The following is a 23,049-nucleotide window of genomic DNA, read 5'->3' on the forward strand; positions in this document are numbered from 1 at the left end:
AGAGAGAGAGAGAGAGAGAGAGAGAGAGAGAGTGGTAGAAGAAGTACTCAGATGTTTTACTTGAGCAAATGAGAAATTCCCTAATTTAGAAATACTCTGTTGTAAGTAAAAGTAAAAGTCCTGTATTCCAAACGTAACTTGAGTAGTACAAAAGTATTAGCAGCAACATATACAGTAAAAGTACTATTTTCAAAATGTCAACATTTTTGCGTGTAAAAATATTGACGTAAATCTTCAAAGTAATTTAAAAATACAGATAATTGTAGTGGAGTAGAAAGTATAATTTTTGCCTCTGAGATGTAGTGGAGTAGATAGGTATCTCAAAACTGTACTTATTTAAGTACAGTACTTAGAGTCAATTTCAATACTGAGAGAGAGAGAAAGAGAGGGAGGGAGGGGGGGCAGTGTTGTGCATCAGCACATTAGCACAGTGCAACGCAATCTCATTAGCATTTTGTCTCTGTCGGGTGGAAATCTCATATGTCCAACACTATGACTTTTCAGGATTCAAATTCAAAAACAGCAAAAAGTAGCAGATGTACAAGCTCAAAATGTGTCGCTTTGCGGCGCATTTCAAGCTTGCCGATATACCACATTTGATGTTTTCACTGTGACGCTGCAGTATGATCCGCTGGGCCGTTAATGTTTGAAAAGAAGTTAGAATAATATGGAGATAGGAGCTTTCTGCCCCAACAACAACGATTTGCTCTTAGACTGGTGTGCTAATGAGTTTGTCGCGGTGCAGTGGGTCCGAGAGCATGTGTTGGTCATTAGGACTGGAGACAGTCAATAGTTTCGCCCCATCATCATCGTCTCACTTCACGTCAGCATGATGTGGTCGGTGGTCCTGGTGGCACAATGTCATTTAAAGTGCTCTCCTATTCCTCTGTTGGTCTAGTGGTCGATAAACAAGGAAAGAAATATATACTTTTCGTGGCGTCTTTGTTTAGCTTCACTGAACCAAAACAAGACAATCTTTGACTGTGTAGACCTTGACTTTGGTGACAAATATTTCCCCGCTGTCTGTGTCCTCACTGTGTTCACACGGAGCAAACACTGCCCCAGTTCTTTCTTAAATATTTACATTTTTGTGTATCTGCAGATGAATGCCAGATAAATATTAACAACCCCAATGTTAACTCGTCTACCGCAAAGTGACTTTGTACACACTGTGTACCTATTGTTTTATTAATATTTCATTAATGATGTGGTGGGGAAAAAAACACACCGTACAAAGAGATGCTTGAGGGATCAGAGTATTTCCATCTCTAATTACCAACGGAGCCAACACCATCTCAAATAAACGCCTCGCACGATAATGCGTCAACGTGACTGTTTCAAATGAATAGTAAGCAACCTGCTTTAATCATAGAGGAAAGCGCTGTTGCCGGCTTCTTTGTCTCTGTCTTTTCTTTTTTTTTGAATAGCAAGCTTCAATTGAACAATTCATCATCTGATTATTAGTGCCGGTTCGCCTCACACCAAGGGTTGCTGATGATCACTCTCTAGGGAAGAACCAAAAAAAAAGAAAGATAAAAAAAAGAGCGTAAAGTTGCGGGGCACCTGAGCAGATGGTTGAGTGTTATTAAAGAGACCTCAAAGGCCTCCCACGGCGCTGTCTCCTGATTGAAGTTGGACAAACAAGAGTCTCAAAGTCATTCCTCATCTCACGTTCCATGTTTTCCATACACACACCACTTCCCTGCGTCGTCTGGTCTGATACAATTAGCTTGCATCAGAGCTGACGCAGATTGATAGTGAATAATACATAAACATCACGAACAACACGATGAACAACACAATCTTGGGAGTGCTGTTGACAACAATCTCAGCATAGTGAAACTCGCGCTGTTTTGTTCCATTTTGCAACACAAGATAGATGGATGGATGCATAGAAGGATGGTTGGATACTGTAGGTAGGTAGGCAGGTAGGTAGGTAGGTAGGTAGGTAGGTAGGTAGGTAGGTAGGTAGATAGGTAGATAGATATAGAGAGTACTGTGTGTGTAGAGAGAGAGAGAGAGTACTGTGTGTAGAGAGAGAGAGAGAGTACTGTGTGTGTAGAGAGAGAGAGAGAGACAGAGACAAGAGACAGAGAAGGCTCCAAACGATAACTTGCAACAATCAACGTGACAAATGGCGTCAAGGAGCTCGACTCAGTGTCGTCCTGTCCCAGTGCCCCCTCCTCTCCTCTGTAAACATGACAGGAGCCATGCTCGTTATCTGCAGCTGTAGACAGGCACAATTGTGAAGCGTTAACTTACAAGTGTACCACAACAATGGGAGTGGGAGAGCCCGAGACGTTGATGTAACAAACAGGGACTCTGACTGCGAGAGAGGTCTGCTCGGTCATTGAGCTGCTGCTGGTCGGCCTGCGGTGTAGTTAACCTTACCTTTTACTGTGTCGTCAATAGTTAATACCCCTGTCTAGTCAGTCTAGTCAATGTCACATCAACAATAATACGGGTCCATAAATTATCTAAGTTACAGGTCAATCTTTACACTCATTAGTATTACGTAACTACATAACCACGACGTCTGTCAGGTCAGCATTAGTGTTGCTACTGTTGCTGTCAATACCTATTATCTATTAGTGCTGTTAATCAAAAAAGCAGTTTTTACCTCATTGGTTCCTCTGTCCTTACTGCCAAATGCCTCATCCTGAATGCAGAGTCTTATGCAGATTAGGAGAGAGAATTGGAGTTTCATGCATAATTTGTTTCCTGTGTATCTCCTAGTCAAAACATGTCTCCTGTTTACCATGGGAATTATTTCACATATGCACTGATGTTTGCGAAGTTCTTTCAACATAAGTGTCACTCTCTCCTCTTGCGTTTTCTTTTCTGGCTGTCATTAGAGTTTGTGTCTCCCTGGCTGTTTCCAGAGGGTGGCTTAAGTAGGACGATGACAAATAGAATAGTGGTCTGCGGCTGCGCCTCATTGAAGGTTTGCCAATATCATCATTCTCACTTGCTTTTTATCGGCAAGTAGGGGAGAGAATTATATTAACATTTAATGTTGATTCTGCATGATACAATCTAAATGGAGCTTCCTTGGCAGATTTATTTCAACGTATTGATTCCTCATCATCATCTCTTTCCCTCAGTCGTTTAATTGAATACCTTTCTCTGCAAAAACAAGCTTTCTACTATTTCCCTGTGCCTACTTTATGTGATTATCATCGTAGAGTCGAAATTGTGGGAACTGCATTTACGCAGAGAAAGTCACATGTGAAGTTATGCCCTTGGTTGCTCAACCAGCTGACATCATGGGTTTACCATTTATATCCTGGGTTTGAATTTGGCTCGTGTTCGCCGCCCCTTGTCTCACCCTTCTCATTTCTCTCTCTCTCCAATATATTAATTACATTATAGAACTGGCAGGTTCTCAAAGAGTCATCGGTGGACCCCCATGGGGTCCTTGGGGGCGTTCCAGGGGGTCCATATAGGATTCTCCAAATTTCCAACAGAAGTCTATAGGATTATGAATTTCTATGACAAATCCAGTAGGAGTTTTCCAGTGTTCAATAGAATCCTATAGGATTATGAATATTGCGAATAACTTCTGTCACCTCTATCATACAATTATTGAAATCCTACGTTCTTAAGCAGTTCCTGTCTTTTGAGTTAGATAAAAAATGTTCTTTAAAACAGTGCTTCTCAAACATTTTCATGTCAAGGACCCCCAATATAATATGTACTTGGCTTTGGAACCCCATCTGTCCTAGGGACCCCCATACAAGATTGGTTTGTTAATGCTTCAAAAGTAATCAGAAATTACCGGTATACTAAAAAATAAATCTACAAGCTCACAAAGCGAGGAGAATCAACTGGCTTGAAGGAAGTACAAGAAGTAAACTCAGTGGTATCATTGTAGATGTGCAGCCTCTGAAGCCAATTACACCCTTCTCCTCTATACACATACATTAGGGTCTTTATTTAGTCACTGTAAACCAGCGAATGTGGTCTGTAATAGCCTGGGACGTCGTCTTATTGAGCAAAAATATACAGTATAACGCATGTGATAATAGCAATTCACAACTTGTCTAGGATGTCATCAGTGCCATGTTGCATAAAATTGCAAATCCCAAAGCCCCAAATCGTTTGACAGAATATTGTTGGCTGTTGCTTAACTTTTTGTATGTTTTATGTGACTGCAATAACACATAACAATATATGACCATAATTGCATATTCGTATGTTGAATCCCAGCCATCTCCAATTAAAAGGCTGTACCTGTAATGGTCATTTTGGATGCTGAATAAACACCACATAAACACTTGAGATAATACTTGTGGGAATTTTGTGGGACTGTATAAACAGCACACCGGGACGAGGCAGCCATTTGAAAATATATATATTTTTAGGGATTATTGTTGCCAATTTAGGTACCAGATGGATGGGATTTAACACACGAGACGATGCAGTGGATGCCAGAAAGTTGAGATAGTCACAGGACATTATGTTTGAAGGAGAGTTGGCAGCTCCCTCCCCATAGCATTCTGTGTTTACTGAGGTAGCTCGGTAGGAGAGCAGAGAATGAGGCAGCCAGACCGATATATAATGCACCATTATTTGACTTGTTTTGACGACATTGCTGTCGGAAATTATGCAGCCGAAGTGCCCTGATTTTGTACCACTTTCACTGTGGCGTCTCTATTTTTAGGGCGTGTCATTACATTTTTCAAAATAATTCAGAAGTGCCACAAGTGTGCGATGCGTTGTGAACTTGTAGATCTGTAGTATTTTTCAATTTACATCATGAAAAGGTGTAAGTGATCAAGATATTATATAAGTGTCAGTGATCATTAAGCAATACTTTCACAAAGACAAAGCAAAATATGGCTTATATGGCTTATAAGTGGTTCAATAAAATACATTTCAGTTTGTTTTTTATTTTTATTTTATTATCCTTTATGTGGTATGCGCCATCTACAAGCTCACAAAGCGTAGAACTGCTTTTTTCCACTAATGTTCCCCCCAGAATAGAGATACAATTGGTTAATGTAAAAAATAAATTAAGTCCCTATCGCACAAACATTTGGTGGTCCCCCTGCAGTATCTCTGAGGGCCTGGAACCCCTGTTGAAGACACGTGTTCTGGGCCATCGATGGTGCCCCAGTTATTGTGTGTTTTGTTATTATTTATTTGTTTGCATATTTTGACAAAGATATCGGTTAAAACATCGGCATTGGAATCTGGCATCGGCCAGGCTCTACTTTTGGGTTGAATCCCACCTGAGTGTCTCCTGTGTGGTGGTGGGTATATTTAGGTAAGCCCCCTTCCATCTGGTCCCCCTTCAAGCACATGATTAAAGCCAAAACTGACACTGTCTCTCCTGGGGATCTCAACAGTAAACAATGAGTTGAAAAACGTAAACATAATGGCGGTCCCTTCCTCCGTGATGTTGCAGGCTCCGCCTTCATGATGGTGAACACGTCGGGGCGATTCGCCGGCCAGAAGGCTCTGCTGCTGACCCCCCAGCTGAAGGAGAACGACACCCACTGCGTCATCTTCAACTTCTACATGGGCGGACGGGACAACAGGTTTCTGCATTGCTTTCATCATTTTGTTGTCGTGTACTTTGTACTGTACTAAACGTCTTTCTTGGTAGAATTTCTGAACAAGAGCTATAGCTTCTTCTTCTCCTCCTCCTCTTCCTCATCATCATTCTTCTGTTTCTTCTTTTTCCTCTCATACAGTCACCCAGGTCAACTTAACGTGTACATCAAAGAGAACAACAGTCCCCTGGGGATGCCAGTCTGGAATGTGACGGGTCCAGCCACGCGCACCTGGGGACAGGTGGAGCTGGCCATCAGCACCTACTGGCCAAACTTCTACCAGGTAACACTGTGACTGCAACAGGCTCTCATGTGTGTTGGATTTAGGTTGGTCCAGCGCTATAGTACTGTATGACAGTTGTCTATGCTTGCACAATGGCACACCCATGGCGTGTGCCAATGTGCAAGCAGTCAACGCTATTATTAATGCATATTGACACACCTACGTCTAACACCCTCATTATTAATGTAATTTAGCAGCAGCTGTGTGGCTTGCTGTACATCACAGTAAAGGTCAAACCTGGCATGTTTTTGCCCTTCTGTAGTTTTTAGTCTGAATCAGAAAACAAACTTCCTCAGGCTTCATCCCCCTTTTTAACTATTGTTTATACACTCTCAGAGAGTTACACATGGTTAAAACAACAACTGTTCCCAGTGTTCTGAACAAGGTCACACACATAGACTAATGTAGCCTGGCCCAGCCTGTATGATTTCTGGTCTAGCGGGGCAGGTGCCGGTCAAAAACAGGTGGCGGATGCTATTGGTTCGCTGATCTGAGCACCAGCACCAGCCCCCGCCCCCCTTCCTCCCCAGCAGCTGAGAACATTGACGTCACCAAATTTGGAGCGACGTGCCTCTGCACTGTTATTGGTTTGCGAAATACAAGGAAGTGGGCTTCTAATGTGGGCTTCCAATGCGTTTCCCCAGGCTTTCATTTAACGCGAATAAAAATGAAAGCCTGGGTACCGAGGCTAAGATTAATGCAATCCATACAAATCAGCTCCCACTCTCTCTCTCTCCTCACCTGTGTGGACTCTGTATCTATTCTGTATCTACTGACAAACAACAGGCTTATAAAGCAGAGGGTTGATTTGATAGTCTTGCCTCTCTCCGTTACCCATGTCCAAGGCTGGCCTTGGCCCCACTTATTATTCTGAAAAGGACATAATATAAACGTAGGCTTATTTTAGGACGATCACCCACTGTTCATCAGTCTAACCCATTATTCCCCTGCAAGACAAAATGTATTATTCAGAGAATGTCCAAACAGCCACACAATGACCCATTCCAAACTCCCTGGCTTTATCGATTTCCGGGACTTCCTCTGTATCCATGGCAATCTGTTCGCTCGCTCTCCTTTCTGAGCCAGTGCTCTTTTTCAATACCAGAACTCATTTTCACTTACCAATGCACATGACTGCGGGCCAGCGGCAGGGTGATTCCGCACACGCCTGGCTGGTAGTCTTCGCCGGGCTTGTTCCAAGAGCCAACCAAATGTTAATTGATGCAGAAAGACCCCTTAACCTCCCTACGGGAGACGGTTCACCCCCTGTGAATTATTTCATTATGGCCAGGCAGGGCCAGTACGTAGAGGAAGTGTGTGTGTGTGTGTGTGTGTGTGTGTGTGTCTGTGTGTGTGTGTGTGTGTGTGTGTGTGTGTGTGTGTGTGTGTGTGTGTGTGTGTGTGTGTGTGCGCGTGGGGGGGGGGGGGGGGGGGGGGGCTGCTGCCTGTCTGCTCATCACAGCCACCCTGATAACTTAGTTAACAAGCAACATGGCTGATTCTCTTACCACTGAATAGAACACAGGCAGCTCTGGCTGTGTGTAATGAGGGCCACACTGACTGAACAAAACGAAAGTGAGAGATAAAACCGGGTGGGTGGAAGCAACTCGAGAGGACGCCAGACTTTGCTACGGCAGCTACTAGCAGTCGGCTTTCTTGTTGTTCACAATGAGGCGACCCTTGTTTGACACAGTGACTATAACAGCCAATCTGGTCAAAGTGTTTACTCTTTGGCTCAAGCTCAGGAGTCTGTACTGCAAGTGCCTGTGGTGACTTCTCTCCAGAGCAGCGGTTCCCAAACGTTGTGCTTAGGCACACTGGTGTGCCATGAGACCAGTCCAGGAGTGCAGTGGGATTTTGTTATAACGACTCATTATTATTGCAATACAGTTCAGTCTTTGTTCACACTCATTTATGCATAGATACATTCTAAGTACCAAATGTTGACTTGGCCGTTGGTGTGCCGTGGGTACAGACAGTTTGAAACCCACTGGTGTAGGGCATAGCTATTATAGTTGCGAACGCAGTGAGCACTTACTATGAGACCTAGCAGATCATGTCTGTGTGTCTGTCTGTGTGTGCGTGTGTCCCCCCTTTGTGCCCATATATGGAGCTACGTCCAAATATGGAGTGTGTTGCATCAATATGTTTGTGATTGATGCAACACACTCCATATTTGGACGTATAGCTGCTTTGGGGACTCCTTATATGGTTATGGCCAAGTTAAAAACTTAACTTAAAAATAACTTAACTTAAAAAATAAATAACTTATAAATATTACTTACTAATAAATCTTAAAAAAACCCAAATATGTACGAGCTGCGTTCGCTTCCCGCGTTTGCGTGTCTTACTGGGCATGCACACTGCACAGAGCAATGGATTTAGTGATCAGAGAAGATTGAGGCGTCTTTGAATACTGCAGGGTGCAACGCTGTCGCTGTGACATGCTGTTGGTGTGCGAAAATAAAACTATTCACAAATCCTGTCCCTAGTGGTATTGTTAAATCTATAATCCCAAAATCAGCAGCATTTTTATGAATATTTAAGGAAGATTCTTGTCCCCCCCCCCAACCCTCGCTAATTCCCCTCCCCACAGATGATTGATACATCATGCATTTGCACACGCCTGTCCCCCTCGCTTGACAAGCCCGTCTCCCGTAGCTGTGACTCGCTTTTGATTTTGTAGCAGTTTATTGCATCGCTTATTTGAATGCACACGGCACTCTGGCTTCGGACGCAAAACGAGGTATTACGTTTCCCTCCGTGTGTTCAAGGAAAGCCCCAGCATCTGCTGCCATTCAAACCTCAGTGGAAGGGATGTCTCGATTCATAATTGTTCCGGGCCTCCGAACTGACAACATGGGGAATCTTGTGCGGATGCTAATGATCTTTGTACCAACACTCTCCCCGTCAAAGAAAGAGAGGAAGAGCGATCCTTGAAATTATGGCTAATTAGCAACAAGGCCCGTAATTATAGGTGTCTGTAATTACAGGGTAACCTAGGCGATTGTCAAAAGGAAGCCACCTGGTACTTGGAAATTATTTTTTAATTACCGGTTAGGCATTTTTAGTCAAAATGAGCCTTTGAGCCTTTAATAATTAGTCTGCTGTCAGGTCATTCCTAAAACTTTTAATTGAGATTGTCACACGTCTCCAATACAGGCGATGCCCCCCCTATGACTTTGTCCTCATGCTAAATGGTGCGTAGTGTTTACCGCTTCTGGATTCTTTCCTGAGAAAAAAAAAAATCCTTTTTGTATAAAATGAAAATCCAATACGCATCTGATAAGCAACCAGTGTGGACAGCACAGGAGGAAAATCACAGATGTCCTCATCTGTCTTGATTTCAATACAGTGGTAAAGCTTACGGAGAAAACCAATCAATCCTGGCGTAACGTGCTCCTTAGCCATGTCCCCCTTGGAGACAGTCGGCCAGGTGATGGAGACTGTCACGGTGACAAATGAGGACTGTGAACTTTGATGTGACATCCGCTGCTTTTTTTTTTTGTCCCTGTGGGTCCCTGCTCTCTGTGGGTCAGGTCCAATTATGCGCTGCGCTATCATTGATGTTATAGAATCAATTATATCAAAGCTATTAGCAGGGGCTGACTGATGTCCGTAGCACAAACAAAAGATTTCAATTAGAGAGCGGGGGCCAGTTCATTTGTCTGGTGGCGATGATATGGAGTGGATGGCCTTTTAATTTCCTTTAAATTAGCACTTAATGAGGCCATAATTGGCACCCGAGACACTCACTTTTCATATTTCAACCAGACAAAAAAAGAAATGTATAATTAGACCGTTCTTATCTGCAGGCATTCTGCTTCCCAGATGACAATGGAAGCGACTTCTGTCCCTCCACATTCCTGGGACACAAAAGGAATTCTATGTGTGTGTGTGTGTGTGTGTGTGTGTGTGTGTGTGTGTGTGTGTGCGTGTGTGTGTGTGTGTGTGTGTGTGTGTGTGTGTGTGTGTGCACACGGGTATGCGCGTGCATACCCGTGTGCGTATGTGCAGTGTGGAGTGTGGCTATACAGTACAGCTTGCAGACCATGACACAACTCTAGTCTAGGTGATACCCTAAAAGGACTATAACCTTCCTACAGTATGTAAAGCAGCCATTGCGAGATATAATGTTCTATTTAGGGAGTGATGGCATGTGAAACATGTGTAGGGTGTGTGTGTGTGTGTGTGTGTGTGTGTGTGTGTGTGTGTGTGTGTGTGTGTGTGTGTGTGTGTGTTTGTGTGCACACGTGAGTGTGTGTGTATTTGTGTGGTGTACGGCTCTCCGCACCACACCCAGGGTTTGGGGAAGGACCGGCATTCCGGTTCCCTTTTTATCGCACACTACAGGCCAGCGAGTAAATAACTCAGCGCCCTGCCGGGACACGCCCTCCGTGTCAGCCCTTATGAACATTTGTTTTGCTAAAAGGGCTTGGCCCCTAAAATAGGGTCATGTAAGTCTGCACAGCACACAGTTGTAGCTACTCAGCTTTTTTTTGGGGGGGGGGGTTCTGTAGTCAAAGATACTGTAGCACTCACGCTTCTAGCCAAGTTATATAAGCCTACGTAAAGTGTTGCTGTTAAGTTGCTGGGGGGATGGGGAATCCATGTTTCTGCTTTTAATAACCCCCCCCCCCCCCACTCCATTTTGATCATTGGTGGGATATGTGCTATTCATGCTCAGACAGATTTAAATAGTGTACATGGATTTCCTTCTGGGAAACGTAGCCTGTCTGATATGTTTGATTTTGCAATCTGACAATTAAATAAAAAAGTGTGTGTTAACACTGGTGTCCCTATTTCAGGTAACACATCTGTCACAATCTGTCAATCTGTTATAATGTTGTGTGTCAAATCACAATGCATTGTGAGGTTGTATATTGGCTCCTTTCGCTTTTGATCAGAGGAAATAAGCATACTAGGGGTTAAGTGGTTAAGAAAATGCCCCTGTTTTATTTACAAGTGGAACCCTGCTTACAAACGCTCCCTGTTCTTGCCAAGTAATACTAGACGTGCAAGCTGTGAAACACTGAATATGCAACAACAGCCAGCCAGTGCTCGTGTCATTGATAACCCCTTTGAAATTGCCTTAAGCTGCCACATCCTGTAGGCTCCTGACCTCACATTGCATATACAGCGCTAAATCCATTCGCTAATACCCATAAGGCTCAAACCTGATCTACATTACATTTTTTATAAATTTTTAGGTGTTTTGCTGACTCTCTTATCCAGAACGACTTAACGGGACACACATTTTAGCTTTTTGCAGGAATTGATTCTGTGACGAATCCTGACTAAGCCGGCCCCGCACTCATCATAACTTATTGCAACTTATAAAGTCGCTGTAAGTGTAGGTTAAGCTTCCGTTCCTAGACCACCCACCATTCCAGTAATTAAACCCTATTGCTCTCGTACATGAGTAATAGAGTACACGGGTCAGAGCCATATGGTACTCGGACACCGTGCATGTCGTAACATCTATCTTCTGTGACATATGGAGATAATAACGTCAGTGTTAATGCAACATTGTGACCAAACGGCAAATGCTACATTATAACACTACTAAAGGTTGGACTTTTACTGCGTGTGTGTACGCACATGCGCATGGCTGGGTATTTCGTCGCTGTCGGTCGGGTGGAAACCTTGTATTGTATGTCCGCTATTCCCTGAAATGGAAAAAAGAACGTAACCTCTCCCAATGGATCCAGTTTAGGTATTTAGTCACAAGATTTTGTTAATGCTTTTCATTGGTTACAGACAGACTCAAGCGACTTCAACCTCGCGTACATGTTTTGATCATTTCGGTATGGGCAAGACATTTCACAGCTCATCTACAATCTCACAATGTGTCGCATCGAGATGTGTCGTACACTTGTATTTTCATGACCTTTGTGCATCGTCGCCATATGACAAAGTGTAAAATAGGGAATGCGTTTACGGGGAAAAAACATACAAAAAGATGAAATAGGGACATAATAGTACAAGGTTTCTGCGTGGCGGCAACGATATGGAAGACATAATGTCAATGCCACATTGTGGAGGCGGACACTGGCATGACTTTACTGAAGGTTGGACTTTAACAGCTGTGCGTGTGTGTGTGTGTGTGTGTGTGTGTGCGTGTGTGCGTGCGTGCGTGCGTGTGTGTGTGCGTGCGTGCCTGTATGTGCATGCATTATGTGTGTGCACACTCGCCTCTGTACATTTGTTTGCGAGGTGCATGCACGTGCACAGTCTCTCTTGATGCAAGTGCCATTTGGAGACATATATCCATTCATCAGTGCTGTGTTATGAGCCTCTGCCTCCTCTCCTCCTCAGATTGTGTTTGAAGTGGTAACCTCAGGGCAACGCGGCTTGCTGGCCATCAAAGATGTCATCGTCCAGGGCCACCAGTGCAGTAAGTCCTGCTTCCCTCACACAGTAAAGAGCACCATCAAACCATCCTTGTCCTTTTCCTGACATCCCCTCAAATACCAATATACAATACAGTATATAGGTCTTTTCTTTTTTTTCTTTTTTTACTTCCAAGAGGCTAGTCTCGGGGCCGGTCAGAGGAACGGTGCATTCGATCCCTCCCCGATGATTTATAACAATGGAGTTGACACACTTAAATGTGCTCGGGACGTATTGCGGGAGTGGCTGTGTTAAATCTGTCCTTTGAGAGAGAGAGGGGGGGGGGGGGGAGGGGGGGATAGTGAAAGCAGGAAATAAACTGGGGATGAAAAACAAATAGCACCGCCTCTGGGTTCCCACTGTCTTCTTCTTCTTCCTCTCCCCGAAGAGTGCTCACTGATGTCTCGTTTCTTAGATGTGCGAAAACGGTGCAACTCTTGCAAAGTATGAGTACTATACCGTACCACTTCAGAGACGTGTCACAAAGCCAAGGAAAATGTAATTGCCGGTTAGAATCCTGCCACTTTGGCATTAAGGCTTGTACTGTGGGGTACCTCAGCCATGTGAACGCTCGGAGTGGCGAGACATTTTATGGCTCGCTTGATTTCTACAGCGAGAGGTTTCACACTCACACATTCAAAATCAATGGCGCCGGGGCTTTTCATCAATTGATTAACACTTAACTGTACCCTCATAAACGGATATATCCGTCTCTGATTGCTAGGCGCTAATATTCTAGTAGCCATCGGAAAAGCAGTGGAATTCCTACAAATGCTGGGTCAATAGGGCGAATTTATACGCCGATAGGCGGCGCATATAAATGTATCTAAGTGAATCGATGAAGACTGGGGACGTGATCAATGTGTAAATGTGTAGAAGTGCCAGTGGATCAATAACCCACTGAGTGGCGGTCGGGTTTGTTCAGGTGATAAGCAGGGTGATCAGAGCAACTCGCCTGTGCAAGACAGACAATTAATTTATATATATGACTGTGAGGAATGCCCTCCCCGAGGGTGTGATCATGACCCTGGGAGGTCTCGCTGCTTCCTTCCATTATATATATATATTAAAAAAAAGTGGAAAACATCACTGGATGACAAAAATAGATTTGACAGGTCAAAGCTACTGTATGAAAGACGCTCAGTTCAGAGGCACGATGTGTGAAATATTAACTATATGCAAACGGCTTCTTGATGAAAGTGATACAATTAGCTCTATAGCTAAGTCTTTGGAGATTTTGTTATGCTTTGAATCAAGGTCGCCCTGTTGAATTGCCCTATATTTTTCTCTGCAGAATAGGAGTACTAATCAAAACTGTTCTACATAACTTTTTTTCTCAGACCATCCCAATCAGCGAATGCCCGGGTAATGAGCACACTTTAACAGCTTGGTACATTCCTTTTCTTTTGTCGTGCACTGAAAACGGTCGCTCTTTACAACCTCACAACATGTCACAGCGTGGCGCCTTGTGAGCTTGTAGATCTGCTATTTTTTTTAGAAGAAGGTGGTCTTTAAAGAATCCCATGTCAACTAAAGATAAGGGCACAGAAAATAGACAAGTTAATTTGTGTGCTCATCAATAGAAAATATGAGTTGTCTGGGAGTTCTATTCACGGCATCCTCTACATAGTATAGTTTGATCTCATGTACAGCAAAACTTCCACACCAGTGAGCCACTCATGATCAGAGACACAACTTGGGCTTTTATGTATATATGTACTTGCATGTCCTGGTTTCATGGTGAACATCCATGCTATTTCTTCGGTGTTTTCGCAGTGAACACGCCTCACTTCCTGACAATAAAGGGCGTGGAGGTCAACGCCGGACAGACGGCATCTTTCCACTGCACCGTCAACGGCCGGAAGAGGGACAACTTCAACCTCTGGCTTCAGGTGAAAGCAGCTTATACCCGTCAAAATCAATGCAAGGAAAATATGTACCAAAAAATAATATATATATATATATATATATAGGCCTACATTTTATGAGGGTTCGACCGTTGAATATTATAAATGATGGATGCAACCAATACCTCCTGCTGCTGGCCACTCAGCAAGTCTCTGATGATGTTTAATGCAGTAAATAATTCCTTGCACCTTATCCATCATAACTGGTAGTACAAATATGTCCCCAGTGGGTCGTATGTTTCCAGAAGCCTCCCATGTTCGGACCGCCGCATGCAGTCCACTTAACCACTTAAGCCCTATTTTATACTTCATTGCACGCTGGTGTATTTAAAAAAAATAGCAGATCTATAGTACAAGCTCACATCACATGAAGACACGTTGTGAGTTTGTAGATCTGCATCAGACTATATTTTGGACAAATTGCGAAAAGAAAACTGGTACATTTTGGAAAACTATTTTAAAATTGGAAACAATTGAGAAGATTCTCACCTATTATGACATGGCCAAAATTGGGGCACCAGGTCGAGAGTGGTTTCAGTGCAGTAAATAACGTCTAGCCCACTATCCATCATAACCGGCACAGACACATCCCCAGTGGGTCGTACATTTTCCAGAAGCCTCCTGTGTTTCGGACAACCGTTTGTTACCACAGCATGCAGTCTTAACCCACATAGCTCTGTTGGCCACTTGTCTCACTGCGCCCGCTGCTGCTGCTGCTGCAGATCCATAGCGGTGTCGGGGTTGACCTTGTTCCAAAGCGGCGTGGAGGCTGGTGCATCTGGCAGACATAACCCTATCGGCCCCGCTGCTAAGCACACTGCCACGCGTGTGATCAGTGAGCGCTCGGTGCCGGGTAAAGGTCCGCTGCCAGGTACTCCATCATTTTAACAAACACGTCCTCATTAGCAGCAGGGCTGGAAAACAAACATTAAGTGAAGTCCCCCGATGACAGTAATGAAGAAATATTTCTAATGAACAAATGTCCCCCATCTGCCTGCTGTGAGAGGTGACAGCTGGGGAGGGCCCACTGTGTATGGGGTGTGCACGGGCGTATACATGTGCGCGCGCCCGCGCATGTGAGATAAATGTATCGACACCATCATCCACCGGTGGGAACGATAGGACACAAACACACACACAAACAAGCATGCGTGCACCGACGCACAAATGTACACACACACGCACACGCACACATGCACGCACACACACACACAAACCCGAGCAAGCAACAACGACGACCCTGCACGGTGGCTGCAACACACACAAGGTCAAGTCACTTTGCTAATTAAACCCGTCCATTTTTTTAGGCTCACGCACGTGTTTTGTCTCCGTTCCAAATAGGGCATAGGCGGACGCGAGGCCCCGATGAAAGCCACCAAACCTTGGAACAACCGCCGCTTCATAGGCACTTTCGACGTGGACAACACCACCAAGGGCGACTCGGGCCGCTACCGCTGCATAGTTCACTCAGACAAAGGGGTCGGTGTGTCCAATTATGGAGAGCTAACCATAAAACGTGAGTACTGTGCACTGTGCACTGTGCACACACACACGCACACACAATCTCACCCCAACCCCCTGCCGCGGGTTCGGTACACAACCACAAAGGCAGTCAGTCCGGGACAAAACATGTGGCATGGGGCGTTTGGCTTCTTGTTTCATGTCCTCCACACGCAACAACAAAGTCAGCGAGATAAACAGGAAGTGCTTGTATTTTCCCTGCCCTCAAAGGCGTTACTAAAAATACAGAGTCCTTTTTTTTTATATATGTTGATTTGTTACCCAGAAGGCTTTAATAGTTTCCCCTGCAAAAGGCTGCACTTGACCGAACGCGCGATTCCACCCAAAAGAGCACAGAGGCAGGAGACGCCACGGTTTACAGTAACCTCTCTGATATTACACTCTGCAGTCATTTGATATGAATTTATGGAGTCCCGCAAAGCTAAATCCTGCAAGGCCTCACTTTCCTATAGCCCCATAGCCCGGTAATGGCCTTCTATATTTCTTCACCTCAATTTTCTCCCCCTGCGCTCTCAATTGAATTTACTGCCCTGTATCTTTTTTTGTGTCTCCCAGCTTTATGTGATTGATAGGTTTAATCCCGGCTGTCCAGATCGAGGTCTGTCAATCATGCCGGAATGGCCCGGCTCCGGAGTAGAGCGAGAGATAACGTCTCTCTGGCCGTGTGTATCAGTGTGCTTCAGTGGCGTGCTCAAGGAAAATTTACTGACACACTGGAGGCACTCAAAAGCTGCACGCAGAGCCGCGTCAATGTAAACAAACACCCGCACCTCCTCCTCGTACACGCAAGCCAAAGTTGCATTACAGTACAAAGTTACAGTACACATCTCTCCTCCGTATCCACAGATACTGTAGTTTTAGCTGATTTCCTCTTTCGATGAGTCACTATACTATGCTGTAGATGTGTGCGCGATACTAGCAGACAAACCGAGTGAAAGTGCCCGGCGTGTGATAAATATTTCCAGTGCGTGCGGTAATTTGCCAGATTTCAGGCGTTTATCAGATCTTTGCTCTTGGAAAAACCTACTTTGAATTCAGCCGAGATTTCACACTTCAGTGACTACGGCGTAAGCCAACTTGTCAGCACAGGGGGTGGAAAAAAAGAAGGGGCACTTTCACGGTCATAAGTGTCTCACATAAAAACCCGATATCTCATCTTATTGTACCAGTCGTAAAGCAAGTGCTTATCCCCCACCCTCTCCATCCCCCCTCCCCCTGCAACGTCTTTGAATCGTAAGTCCTACTTAAACGTGTGTTCACCGCGTCTCGTGGACTCGTTTTGGGAGGAGTGACCACAGAGTAATTCTGTGGATTATGAGCGTTCTACAGTCACGCTGCCACCCCCTCCGCCCCCCTCCCCCACCTTATTACCATACACTGCCTTTCCTTCAACATGAGGAGAGTGAATGCTTGATTATCCCGGATAATCACTTCTGCCTTTTCATGCCAGGCTTCCATCAGATTTATGCGCCGACGAGGAAGTGCCATGCAAGTACTTGTTCCAGAGCGTCATGCACATTGGAGCTCGCTGTACCCCCCCGAACCACCGCCCACCCCTCCTCCTATCACCTCACTACCCCACCGCTACCCCATGTTGTGGCTCTGCTCAGCAGGTGCTGAAAGGCTCTGATAGTCGCTCCCCTGGCCGCGTCCAAGCTTCAGCCTGGCCAGAATCAAACCCTCCCCCCCTCACCCCCACTCCCACCCCACTATAGCAGGTTCCAAGCGATTCAAGGCGGCTCACGCCAGCCAGGCGAAGCTGGTGGGCCGCGAAGCTGCGGTGAGCCGAGAGGCTGGCGAGGCATTGGCCGTGTCACTGCTAATGAGAAAAAAAGGCCTGCACCGGAAATCAAAGTCTCATCACCCCCCCCCCACACACACACACACACACACACACACACACACACACACCCGTGCACCGGCCGTCCCTCATACAGTAATCTGCAGACGATCAATTCCTCACACGCGGCAAGCCCAATTAAGAGAGTACAGTAGATGACATAATGAGGACCTTTCGCGTCTTAACGAGAGACACTCGGAAGATGTTGCATGGGAGAGCAAGAGAGGGCTTTGCTAACAGCCTGATTAACATCGGAGCACAGTGGCAGCTCTTTTGTTTTGAGGTGGGCTGTGTGCGTGCATGCGTGCATGCGTGTGCGTGCGTGTATGTTAACCACTTACACGTCTATACTTAGTAAAACGGACCTGAGTTGGCGCGAGTTTACTTTTTTTTACCTCTACACCAAAACTCTTTGCCTCGTGTTCCCTTCAAGAATAGGTGATGCTGTAGTTCTATGAGTCTATGTACATGTACATACTATACGTGCGGATGAGAGAGGCTTATATTTTAGTTTGCCCTGGTTTTCTTTTTTTATTTACAGTACTGTGGTCATGCATGTGCCTGTGTGTGCAGATGCATACAGGTTTGTGTCTGCTTGTAGCTTACACTACACTTGTATTGGCATAGGCATGTATCTGTCAATAATATACTATTTTTGTGTGTGTGTGTGTGTGTGTGTGTGTGTGTGTGTGTGTGTGTGTGTGTGTGTGTACGTATGTATACTGTATATTGGTGTGTGTGTGTGTGTCCTTGCATGTGTGCGTGCATGCCTATGTACATATGGTTTCATCCAGGCAGGCAGGTGCTGTGATTAGAGTAGAACACAGCTGTCGCCAGGCCGTCTATGGTCAACATCGCCACAACAGTTGTTCGCTGACGAGTGGCCGTCACTCTCAGCTGTGCTCTGTTACCCATCTCAGCCAATATGTGGGGCGTAGTCACCTCACCTCCCTATGTGCAGTGCACCCACCGCCACTAAAGCCTATGCTGTAGTTTGATAGTGTCGTATGCTCAACATAACTCATTTTCCAGCTAATAGCAACATCTAACAACAGTTTCTTTCTGGCTTTGTTTCGGCAATGAAACCCATCATGCGGTGTGGACTATAATTTAAGTTTAATACTGCCTTGTGTGGTATTAACCAGGGACACTTTAATGTCTGAAAGTGTGTTCCTGCACTTGTGCGTGGCTATTTCCACTGCTTCTTCTCGCCACGGACATCGAGTGGAGGATAACCGTGCCTTGCGCAGAGCAGTTTATTCATCAGCGTAAGACGCTAACCCCTCACGGTTGCGCGGAAACGCTCATTGCCATAATAACAAATGGGGCTCCTGCAGCCGCTCATTGTTACACAAATGGACCTTGCGAGTGAAATGTGGCACAGGCTGGTTTTGAATGGCGCCAGTCAGCCGTGTATTATAATACATGAAATATCGTGTATGTTCTGGAAACAGGGACTCACTACTAGATGCCTGTGAGGTCTTCCTTTGTTACCTGGGTGCTTTTCATTTTCCTCCTGCTGCCGAACACAGTGCTTCTTAAACCATTAAGACGTGAGGCCATGTCTACTCTAACTGTTATCACACACACACACACACACACACACACACACACACACACACACACACACACACACACACACACACACACACACTACAAAAACGTCTGTTACTATATCAGCGGTGCTCAAACGTTTTCATGTCAAGGACCCCAAAATGATAGGGTATGTATTTGGCCACGGACCCCCAAATATTTTGTTCCAGGGACACCAAAAGGCAAAGATTTGAGTTAAAAATGTTCGAATAGCAAACCAATGTTCTATAGCTATCTAAAATGACACAGATCCAGGGACCCCCAGAGATCCAAAAATGTAAAACATTGACAATTGACAATACTTTGGAATTAGGAATAGTGAGAATTTTTTTTTAAACACAAATCTAATGGGGGTCAGTCACTCCCTGGCACACAATATTTTCCAATGGGGGTCCGTGGCCCAATTTTGGGGGTTCAAATCCAGTCCAGGTTATTCACCCTCACGTTCCTGTTTCTCTCGTAGAGTGGCGATGCCTTACCTCTCAACCACAGCTTGAGTCTTCATTAAATTATTCACGGATAGTAACAGAATGACACAGCGTGTCCATGGAGCTCTCGCTATTTAACGCAGGGGACGTCTGGTGTTCGCTCACTGTTGCCACAGCTTTACAGTACATGAGTCACGGCACACAGTGCGGTACAGTCGTACAGACGTGTTAATTTAACTGTGAAAGTGCACAACTCTCAAATGAACACTCCTGAACTTGCTGTGCAGCTAGATACCCTGCAGTGCACTGATGGCCCTTTGGGCCTGTGTGTCACAGCCGGTGTCATCAGAGACTGAGAGCGCCATGGCCAATTTGTCTACAAAGTTCAGTACCAATTCTTCCTCTTCTGATGGACACTATTAGAATGGAGCAGGTTCTATTCTATCTCCCCTCGTTTTAAATTAAATGGAACATAGTGCTGCTTAACTCGGCTAAATCCCTTTTTAAGACATATATCCACAGTTGAGTCTGGCGGGTGAACAATAAAGAGAGAATGGGGGGGGGGGGGGGGGGTTACAATTGAAAGAAAGGAGCTTCGAAATGAGCCCCCAGGGAGACACTCTGTATTTGGATCGCCTCATTCTCCCATCTGGCAACCTACTGGTTAACTTCTGGCCAGCTTGTTAGACTGGGAGAAGATGTGCCGGATTAGCTTGGTTCGCCATAAGAAGTCTTGTCGTAGTAATTTCAATTTCCTTTTTTAAATTCATAATATTGGATTTTTACATTAGTTGGTTGCCGCTGTATAAGCTCACAGTGCACCGTATGACTCGTATCGTGTTAGTATGTTGTGAGCTTGTAGATTGCCTATTGTCGTTGCACGACACCGCAAGCAACAAGTTATATCAAGCCCTTAACCCATTCTGACCTGAGATCAGATTCATACGAGGTTTCCACTGGACACACACTGGTCTGATGAACCCATTCTGACCTGAGATCAGATTCTAAAAATGTCAGTCGATCTTCGAATTTTTCAAAAATAGCAGACCTACAAGCTCGTATCGCGCCACTCGGTGGCGCGATATGAGCTTGTAGATCTGCTATTTTTCAATAGGTAAAGCATAACATGATGCTAACACCAAAATGGGTGCCCGGTCAGAATGGGTTAACAGTCATAAGCTTTGTTCCAACGCTATGCCTGCCTATTAGTTTTATTTAAAAAAAAACATTTCTTACATTTGATTTTGATATAAATATTTGTTATTTATTTAATATACAGTATTGAAAATATAAAAAATATATATATCACATGGACCACCAGCAATTGTGCCATGGACATGGACCACTCGGACAGTGGTCCGTGGGTTTTTAGAAACGGTGCTGTTTTGACAGCAATGCCACCGGCTGGGATCGGAGGGGAGTTTAGGGACCTTTGCCAGGGGTGTGGTGGGGTAACCATCTGCCCACCACTCTGTAGGACACCTCAACTCGTTCCCAATACACCCTGGAGAGCCCTCTCTCCCTCTCCCACTCTCCATGACAACTCCACCAGAAGCAGCCAGGCGACTAATGGTATTATTCTGTTACATGCGTGCTCTCATTAGAGCCACTCTCCGCGGCCTGTGGGACCTGGCTCTATTGTAATATGTGACAAGGGAAGATTCCTAAGCAGGGCCTCATGGCTGCAGGGACATACTTCTCCACTGACAATAGCTGGTGTTAGGTTGCACTAGGAGACAGCGCTTGCAGCATAAAACATATGATCTCATTTTTGACACAATAGCGCAGGGATGGGCAAAAAGTTGATTGTGGTGCAGAAGAAAAATCTCCAGTCGCCACAAAAGGGAGAGAGGATTTTCACAAAGGAATATGAAAAACTGAGACTGAAGCATATATTTGAAGTCAACTCATATAAAGTAGTATGCTGTAAGATGTTGGTTTTTCTTTCTTCCAGAAGTCTTGGGGACTTCAGTCACCATTTAAGACAGAGATAATAAACGTACATTCAGAAAACCTAGTAGCTCAGGGATCACAGCATGTATAAACAACTGCTGAAGTTTCTTGCAAAGTAAAAAAAATAATCTTTGTAGGCTATACAAAAAAAATGCCAACATGTAGTAAATTAATGGATTGAATTCTAAATGTATTTCTTCAGAAAATTGCTTTTTATTTGATATTTCGTCTGATGACGAGATTCTCAGAAGATTTGAATATTTCTGAAATATTATTGCAGGGGTGGATTGAAACTGCATTTGGGCATGGCATTCCGCAGGTTTGAATTAGTTATCTGTGACATTTTAAGATATCTAGTTAAAATAAAGTACATATGGTTTAGGCGAGAATGTGCAAATGTTGTCACAAGGGAAAGGTCACTTGCAAAGACACCAATGAGTTCTGTATTATTACTTTTGTCTGAAGGACTTGGGAGATAAAAGTGAGATTTTTACATCCACCTGCTCTTGTGGATGATGGAGAAAATCAGTTAAAGGCCCTGATTTATAAATATGTATGATTAACCGGACCCGTATTAGGCGAATGTAGCAGCCGATAATATAATAACTGAAGTTCCTGATACAGGGGTCTACATATGCACTACACTGGGCCACGAAGTGTGGAGTATAACCTATTATAGGTATTTTCACAGTAGGCATGTTGCTCAGACATGTATTTATTTTCATTCCAAATTATAGCAACCTTCTATATTCCCAAGATAGGTTGTTTATTTAACATTACGCATCTGCTAGTACATGCTCACCATCAGACAAGACACCAAAACAACACATAAAGCAACAGGTCTCACAAATAAATGTCTTACTAATGCCTGTCAAAGTACCCTGCACAACAACCTGATACAGAATATGATGTCTTTATGCTACAATAGCGCAGAGTAGACATGAACCTCTTACAAACAAGCCCCCCTTTGTGTGACTGGCTTAATGACAGGAAAGACAAGGCAGAGAGAGGGGTTCATACATGTGTACGCAACACAGGCCTGGAGCTGTCTTTCAGCCTGTGAGGTTGTGGTTAAGTACAGAATGTACTGTACAGTAACAGACAGTCGGTTCCTGACTGCATATGGGATGGCTACATTTAAATGGGCCATGCATCCATTGCTCAGTAAGTTGTCTATCACTGGAGCCCAGGGATTTCTAACTGTAATAGTCTTTTACAATTCAATGGAAAAGTAGACAAGACAAAACTAGAGTAGTTGTCAATTATCAGAGGCTGCCATACAGTAGCTGTCCTCTGATTGAAATCAATATACGTGCAGGCCAGTATATTTCCCAAGGTCCAGCTGTTTTCATTTATGCTTCTGTTGAAAGCTGCCGTCGCCTTCAAAACCACCGCTGATTCAGGCAGTTTAGTGCTGCTGATGAGCCTCCAAAGTGCTGGGACTATTGATTAGCATGAATTTCTTCTGAAACTGTCTTTTCTTTTGGAAAATACAAGCCATTGTTCGTGAACACTTTCAGGTTATTTGTTTACCAGTGAAAATTGGCCTTGAGTATTATTTGCTCAATACAAC

At 44.5% G+C, this 23,049-nt stretch overlaps 1 protein-coding gene across 2 annotated transcripts in view; it reads left to right on the plus strand.

Moving 5' to 3' along the window:
- The window catches only part of LOC308325887 (receptor-type tyrosine-protein phosphatase mu), a 219,407-nt gene that overhangs the window by 57,866 nt on the left and 138,492 nt on the right, over positions 1-23,049 (plus strand). For both annotated transcript variants that reach the window (XM_080778633.1, XM_080778634.1), the window contains exons 3-7: positions 5,411-5,543; positions 5,700-5,841; positions 12,160-12,238; positions 14,011-14,126; positions 15,483-15,657. In XM_080778633.1, coding sequence (XP_080634759.1) covers positions 5,411-5,543; positions 5,700-5,841; positions 12,160-12,238; positions 14,011-14,126; positions 15,483-15,657 — 645 coding nt within the window. The remainder of the gene's footprint in view (positions 1-5,410; positions 5,544-5,699; positions 5,842-12,159; positions 12,239-14,010; positions 14,127-15,482; positions 15,658-23,049) is intronic.

This window comes from Protomyctophum bolini, assembly GCF_963924005.1.
Source record: "Protomyctophum bolini genome assembly, chromosome: 12".
Taxonomy (NCBI): Eukaryota; Metazoa; Chordata; class Actinopteri; order Myctophiformes; family Myctophidae; genus Protomyctophum; species Protomyctophum bolini.